Below are 8,424 nucleotides of genomic sequence, written 5' to 3' on the forward strand. Positions count from 1 at the left end.
AAAGATGTCACGTTTACACTGGGAAGTGGTCAGGTGGCTGAGTAGTGCAGCATAAGGGTGGCTCAGTGGCGGTGCGTGAGGGTGATGCACCGACCTGAGAGTTCCGATAGACACTTCATCTCGTGTGCCATGACTGCATGATTGTCGTAATATTATGAAAGGTAAAGAAAACAACACTTAGACTAAATCAATTATTCACTTTGTGACACCATAATCCACAAGCGACGTGAGGCCAGCAAAACAATGGTGGAATTCCAGAGGCACCATTTCGTGACGATGTAATTTCCACGAACGACCACCTTCCTGGAAGACACAGCCGGAAGTTGTTACCATTTCAAGAAATGAAAGTAAACAACATGTTATGTTCCATACAAGCGTGACACTAGCACCCAACACGCAACGTTAGGCAAGGGACACGTGATTGAGCTGCCAGTGTGGGTCAGCCCTGCTAGGAAATCCGTCCCAGCTTTATGACAAAACGAGAAGAAGAAAAAGCGCACAATGTGTCTGGCCTGGAAACCGTAGATGCTGATAAAAAAACCCCCAAACACACAAACGAATAAGCAAACGAAGGAATGAATGGCCTCGAAAGCAATCCTGAAATTGATGTTGCCGATTGATTCGCTCGCACTCGGCTGTGGGGTTACAAATGGGTAACAGCGGGGGCCACGGGGCTCATCCAGCGGGAGGCGGCTCTCTCCGCCTCCAATTAGGTTCCGGTGCGTTTGACGGGGCGTGCGGCACGCCCAGCCTTCAGCAGTGTCAACAGCGGCAACTGGGGAAAGGAAAAAAAAAATTGCCTCTTTTTTTGCGTCAACGAGGCCACGCACGCGGCACGCTGGCGACCGAGTGTCAGAGTTGTAGCCAACAGTCGTTTGTCATAACAAGCAATGATACTACTGCGGAGGGGGGTATCGGGTTGTACCGTGAGTTCATATTCTTGGGTCTTTCGGAAAAGTACCGTGAGTTGTCCAGAACGATGTCCGACGTCTTTCTCCGCGTGCGGGAAAGCTTCTTCAGGAAACCAATGTTTGTATGTGTGTTGAACTTCTTTTGCACCGAACGTAGCCAACCGCGCTAATCGGATGTGCGGGGGAGGACAACAAACTGAACACAAAAGCAGTTCTAGAGAAATTATTTTTCAATCTAGATTTCCAAGTGCATAGCTCCAGTAGCTTCCTAATATTGGAAGAACGTTCCAGACGGCCGCATAAGCGCATCTGAAAGCGCCCGATGCAAGTGACTGTCTTTGTTTGATGGTTTGCCAAAAGCCGCTGCGAGGATGACCGGAGTTTGCGTGATGGTGGTTTATGCTCCTTGACGAGATGAGTGAGCGAGGTTTGCGATACAGCAACTGAAGACATTGTGCCGCGCAGCAGGTGGTACAACCCGAATACACATTGGAGGAGTCGTGGTAATGTCATTTATTTATCCACGAAATTATCACAAAGTCTCAAGGCCCAAGCCTCCCATAAACTACGTGACTTGTGTGTGGCCACCGCCACTCTAAACCCTTCCCCTGCCCCCTGTGAAGACAGACGCCGCTCCGCGCAGCCCCGTTGAGGTGCTGATGCCGCCTCTTCCTCCCCAGCCTCATCGCTCCTCACCCTTTGTTCCCGTTTTTCAGTTTATTTTCCATCATTTTCCTCTTATTCTTTCTCTTCTCTCTTCCCTTTCCTGTTTCTTTTTCTTCATCCTTACATTACATCCTCTATTTCCCTTGCATCCTCTCACCGTGGTGTGCCACAGGTAAAATGTTGCGAGTGTATATTAAAGTTCTGGTCCACGTAGGTGTTCCGCACTCCACAGCGATTCTTGCGGTGTGGTCCGTTAGCGCATGTATCGACCTCATTGCGTTATTACTCTGCATACAACTATATACACCTATATACAACTAATCATCGCTTAGCCTGCTAATTGTTGCATTTCCTGGCTGTCTCCTCTCACCTACCAGGGGACCTCATTCCCAGGCACCAGCAGGCGTTCGCGTGTAACCAATACTTCAGTGGACTGGGAATCCCCGAGCCCGACGTCATGGTGAGGTCACCCACGCCACCACTCACCCCCTGACTCTGGGATCAATCCTGAAGCCACTTTCACGTCAAATGCATGGCAGAGAGGTCCGCCAATGACACCGGAGAGACGGCTGGCACAAGAGCTGTTCGCGAGAGGCAAATCAAGCCGGCACGGCACAACAGATATAGCGTGGCCAGCACCACTGCTGTCTGACTTTGACTCTTCAGTGATGATGTTTATAAGAAATGTTCAGAGTTTATATTCAAACTCAAAACAAAGACAAAGTTCCCTAGTGTACTCCATGTAGACCATTGGGTCAAGTGCTGTGAACAAGCGACCACGTGGTCCACAGCGCGCCACACGATGTGGTCGTGTGGTCAGCACCAACGCCTGGCAGCCTTTGTCTTCCCAGTGCTGATGTTTATACACACTGCACCAGCTACTCATGTAGGGCTGGGTCAATCTGTGGAAGGCCCAGGACGTAGTCAGTAATCTAACTGAAATAGCTGGGTCCATAGAACAATGTGCTAACCAATGCGCCACAGCTCCCCACATTCACAAACAACCACTACTAAGTGGCGGTAACGTCACCACGGCGTTTGTGCCACACACACAAAGACAAAGATCCCCCGTGAAGCTTTAACAGACGATTGGAGTAAGTGCTCTATTAGCGAGCAACTATAAGTTGCCAGCACGGCACACGAGGGGGTGGGTGGCCAGCACCACGCTCGGCCGCCTTTGTCTCCCCAGTGGCGATGTTTACACACCGCACACCAGGTACTCATTTGCGGCTGAGTCGACCTAGGGGAGGCCCAGGACCGATTTCAGATAATTGTCACTGGTGTTAGCCATGAGCGGGAATCGAACTCGGGTCAGCCGGGTTCGTAGTGCAGTGTGCTAACCGCTACACTACCGCTCCGCTACACCACCGACACACACACACCACACTCGAACACCGTGACCCTACACACACACACACCACACTCGAACACTGTGACCCTACACACACACACCACACTCGAACACCGTGACCCTACACACACACACACCACACTCGAACACTGTGACCCTACACACACACACACCACACTCGAACACTGTGACCCTACACACACACATTGTGACAACACTGAACTTTGTTGTAGGCGCTGTTGCTATGTGTAAGCCAGCTCAGCCGAGGGGCTGAAATGCTCAGTGCCCTCTGTTAATTGTGATTAAATAATTAGACCGAACATCAACGTGTGATTGGCGAGTGGCCTTGTTAGGTCTCACAAGCATTGCCAATAATATTCGGATCATTCTGTATTAATTATTCCACTGGGATATTTACGGATTATCATATCCTCAGTGCTACCTTGACTGGAACGATTTTACATTCTAGCTGTTCATATGCTGGGCAGACGTCTTCAGAACTTTCTGAGGAGCTTTTAAAGTAATTGCTTTCGGGGATTAAGTGTATCTTTAAAGCTTCGGTAGCAATATCAAAGGACGGATGAAAATGCATTACCGTTCTATTATTCGAGCTGTATAATTTATTATCCTGCCTTTTAACATTCAGGCGATATTGTCTTATTGCTGACTTCCTCCCACACTATTGCCCTCTCTGTGTCCCTCACATTTCACAGGAGCCCTTGGAGATTAAATTCCAGTCCCTCAACAGTCAAGCTCTGAGTTTTATGATGGTAAGTCTCTACGCGCGGCATGCGGTGGCCTGCTCGGTGAGGCCAGTGAGCCACCAACAGCTGACACCCTGAGTTCAAAGCCAGGCTTCATCCACCCGTGGTTAAACTAAACACGCAACACATTCGTCAATGGCAATGGCTTTAAAACTAAAAAGATATAAATAATCGTCCAGGGATTTAGTGAGTTTTTGTTGTTATATTTATGCTTGAGCATCACACCAACTAATGTTGACTCTTGATTAAAATAACTTCTCACGTGGTGGTGAGCTGGTCTTCAATGACTGCACACACAAAGCAAATCATCTCATTCAATGAGGGTTTTGTGTTTGATTTTGCTTTCGCCGAACATGCGACAAACAATTGTTGCAAAGCGTTAAAAGGCGTGCGTGCCCCTCGTGTGCATACGGAGATGCCTGAAGGAGTTCTGCAACATCTTCTGGGGCCATCCCCCGACACAGGGTGGTGCACAGCTAGCTCTGCTGGTCCGGAATAGAAACACATTCATCTCATTACGTGACGCCAATAGCATAATTTGGAATGTAATTGTGAACAAAATCCCCGTTAGCATATTATGGTCTAATAGTCATTAAGTAAAGATGAGGCTGGATGTTCCGTTATCAGCAGTACGTAATCTCCAGATGATTTAATCCTCCAGGCCGATCTTCACCTTTTGATCATTATGCGCATGGTGAATGTAAATGAGGCGGGGCGGTCGCGCGTGGCGTCTCCTCGACGCTTTGCTGCGACGTCGCTGCCTCGTGGCGGCGGCGGCGGCTTCGATCATCCCGAGGGAGGCGTCAATGCACCACCCTCGTGAGCTGCATGGAGATGGTGGGGGGGGGGGGGGGGCTTTGAACGAGGGTCCTGGGGGGGGCTGTGAATGGGGGGGGGGGCTCTGAATGAGTGTCCTGGGGGGGGGGGGGGGGGGGCTCAATGCCGGCTGCGATCTTGCGTTTGCGACCGTGCAGTCACCTGGGAATCCATCCCAGCTTCTCAAGCCACCACGGCAACGATTAAACGAAAAGAAAAAAAGAACCCACCTGGTGAAAAGACGATTGGGAAGCCCGTCCACATTCAATGGCTCCCCTACCCACACACATGACCCCTCTCCAACGGTACATGCTTATCAATTTCATTATTTTGAAATGTGGCCGATGTCACCACACCTGGGCCAATAAACGAATTAGCGAGTAAAATAATTTATATTTCAGTATTTTTGCTCTCGTTGCCATGAAGAACAGATTTCGAGCTTCCGAATGACTCATAATTTGAAATTTGGTGGAGTGGTCTCAGAGTCCTCTAGCCATACATGCACACAGGCTGGTCACTTATTATGGAGATTGCTCTGCATTTAATTTGTTCGGCGAATCCACAGAGTGAACGACGAACTCGTCTGTACATCGAAATAGTGCTGTCGGTGTGATGTGGTTAAATAAGCCCCTTGATGGGTATTGAGCGAAGGGCCTCTGGCATCTCGCAGCCGATTCGCTCCCCAATGCGACTCGTGGCCTGCTTGTCGGAAGATGTTCCAGAAATTAAGATCGCTTTTCTCCATGGCTGCCACAAGATAGTACAAGTGAACGAGCTAGCAAGACGGTCTGTTAAGTGAGCCTCCCTTTCATTCGGAACGCATCCATACATTTGTCCTCGAACGAACAAATGGATGGACAGAAGAATAGATGGAATTACCAGAATATCGGCTCCCTATCTTAAAAAAATGCCAGGGTCGGTTGCCGGAACGGGTGCACATGACCGCATCTTGAAACGACACGAGGCGTGCGCGTTTGCTCCTGCCGTCGATCCGAATACGCGTGATGCCTCCTCCTCCTCCTCGTCCCGCAGAGCTGCCTGAGGATGGAGCCGACGGCTCGGCTGAGCTGCGAGGCGCTGCTCCAGCACGCGCACTTCTACGCGTTCCGGGAGGGTGACGGGGGTGGTGGCGTCGGGAGCCGCGAGCCCGAGCGAGGCGAGCGCCGGCACGACAAGCGCGGACGCAAGCGCCTCCCCGCGGTACGAACCGCGGCCGCTTGCGCAACTCTCGGCAGCTATTTCCGTCGCTGAGATTTTCACCACTTTTTTTGTTTTTGTAAGGCGGCCGGGTGGCGTGGCTCCTGTGACAGATAATGGTTGCCGCGTCTAAGGTACAAACGCACAGAATATCTCACAGTCCGTCCGTTTGCCCAACTGTCTGTCAATCCATTTGTCCATCGATCTATTTATCTGTCCATCTGTTGTAACACGCATACATTCATCCATCCATTCATTTGCCTGTCTGTTGCTCCATCCATTCGTCCATTTACCTGTCCATCTGGTAATTCATCCAACCATCCACCCATCAATCCATTCCTCTACATATCTGTCCGTCAATTCATCCATCCATCCATCCATCGATTTGTCCTCCTCTCTGCCCATCCATACACTCGTACCGCCTGTCTGTCCGGCCATCCGCCCGTCCGTCGACATTTCCCCCAATCGTTGAAGCGGGGCGCGTGGTCCTGTTTGCCGACAGATGCTGCTGCTGCCGCAGCTGATTGGCAACAGCAACTCGCCGGCCCCGGAGGTGCGGAGGTACGTGCGCAACAAGCACGACCACCACCTGCCCACCATCTGACGGCGCGGGCCCACTGGAGCGTGCCGCCCTGGAACCAACCGCGGCGGAGGAGGCGCTACCGAGCCCCTTTGTTTTCCCGTTCTGTTTTTTGATATTTTTAATTATGTTACTTTATAAATAACTCATGAGCCATCTGCCACAGTCTTGCATTCTCCGTTCGGTTTAGGAATAAAAAGTCAACGAGAGTGGCGTGAATGTGTATGCAAAATCGAAATAAAATTAAAAGAGAACGAAACCGTAGGGTGCAGGGGGAAGGGGGTGCTAGCAGATGTCTGAAATCTGCACGCCGAGTGCTAGGAGATGGGCAGGGTGCCTGGGACTCGGGGGCGGAGGGGGGGGGCGACTGTGATTGGGTTCTCCTTGAGCGCTGGGGGGCAGGGATCATGTCGCAGTTACGATTGCATCGTGAGCCGCGAGTCGGTTTTCACTGCAGTCCAAACAGGATCACTGTGGGTATTTTTATTGTTATTTTCCGCTCCTTTCCCGCACCCTTAACTTATTTATGGATTCCTTTTCAGCATTAGCACGGTTGGCTACGTACGGTGCAAAAGAAGTTCAACATACATACATACATTAGGTGCGTGCCTCGATTGCTTGACACCTCTCTCTCTCTCTGATGTTTGTCCTCCTTAAAAACACTCCCGAACTGCCCCTATTCGCAGCTCTCTCCTTCCCTATCCTAAATCAACGACAGTTACATTCATAAATATACGATTGCGTTCCCAGCAACAAAATGTGCCACCACCGACGTACATGATTCTACGGATATCTCACAGTATCTTTGTTGACGATCATCACCATCATCAGCAGCAATGCTCTATCCACTGCTGGATGAATGCCTCCCCAAGCCGTCACCATCTCTCGTCTAGGCCCTGCACGTTTTCTGAGCTTCTCGCTCCATCTCCGTGGCAGATGACCTCCTGGGCGTGTTTCCTCCTTTAACTGAAACTCCAACATTCGTGACAACCACCGGGCATCATCCCTTAAAAAAACGTGTGCTCCCGAAGCTGTAGCATCTGTAAATGATCGTGACGATGATGATGACCGTGATGAAGGTGGTGGCATAATTATGGGATTAACATGACGACAATGGTAATTGCGATGGTGAGTAGTTTATATACAATTTGTCTTTGTAGGCTTTTATGCATTAAACATGCACATATGATTGAAAGCTGTATTGCAAACTGCCAGGATGCTCAAATTGTAAGCAGCTGTTGCTGCTTTAAAAAGTCGAATCTCACAAAGGGATAAACGAGGACGGCTACATCTTATCCTTGACACCATTTCCTGCGACTCCTATTATCCGTGGCAGCTGTGGGGTTCACAGAAACTCCTATTAGCCACGATCCTATTCTTCCTATTATTCGCGATTCAAGTGTGGATTTGCGCATTCATGATTTGCGAAACGGCTTCCTGTGCGTGGAGTTTTCCCAGACAAGAAGTCACGCGGAAAAATACATCCTATTCTCTGCGAGTGGCCATGCTTTTCACCGCACAAGATAAGCGACGCAAATTGTACGGAAGCCCCCGCAGATGATAGGATCTGCCATATTTGTTTCCCTCCGTGGGAGGAGTTAGGAGGAGTTGTAGGTGCAAAAATCTACATCGAAAATGAGATTACCAGTTGCTGAAATTGTCCGATGACATGCCGGTTTTTAATTTCATCTCCCTTACAACACGCACACCGTTGTCTGCTCTCGCCCAGTGCCGGCAATACAATCGCAATTCGAGTACCTTCCATTGCGCCTGCCGCGGAGCCTACGATTGTCTGCCCACATTTGCGTCTCAGCGGTTTTTCATTAACCCCTTGTCTCCTCGGACAGCGGCCTCCCCTCTGTCCATGCAACAATACGCCTGCTGACGTAGACAGCGGGGGAGAGTATTCCTTTGGGAGACTGAAACACGTTTTTGTGGGGGGCAGTGGGCGGGGGGATGACGACGACTGAAATATGTTTTAACTAAGCATTTTTGTGTATGAATTAAATGTTTAAAATATATATATTTTGAAAAGTGACGTCCGAAAACTGGCAGAGCACGAGGTAGCCCGGGGCGCCAAAGGGTGGCGCGGGGTCCCCACTTTGGACACGAGCTGTCTACATGTTTGTCAAATTGCAC

The 8,424-nt window shown here is 50.0% G+C and overlaps 1 protein-coding gene across 1 annotated transcript in view; it reads left to right on the forward strand.

Moving 5' to 3' along the window:
- LOC144937072 (cyclin-dependent kinase-like 1) overlaps positions 1-6,621 on the forward strand; it is a 39,723-nt gene extending 33,102 nt beyond the window's left edge. The window contains exons 6-9 of the mRNA XM_078864313.1: positions 1,955-2,037; positions 3,642-3,698; positions 5,541-5,708; positions 6,208-6,621. Coding sequence (XP_078720439.1) covers positions 1,955-2,037; positions 3,642-3,698; positions 5,541-5,708; positions 6,208-6,309 — 410 coding nt within the window. The 3' untranslated portion in view covers positions 6,310-6,621. The remainder of the gene's footprint in view (positions 1-1,954; positions 2,038-3,641; positions 3,699-5,540; positions 5,709-6,207) is intronic.
- Positions 6,622-8,424: the final 1,803 nt, after the last annotated feature.

The sequence above is a fragment of the Lampetra fluviatilis genome, chromosome 18, assembly GCF_964198595.1.
Source record: "Lampetra fluviatilis chromosome 18, kcLamFluv1.1, whole genome shotgun sequence".
NCBI classification, from domain to species: Eukaryota; Metazoa; Chordata; class Hyperoartia; order Petromyzontiformes; family Petromyzontidae; genus Lampetra; species Lampetra fluviatilis.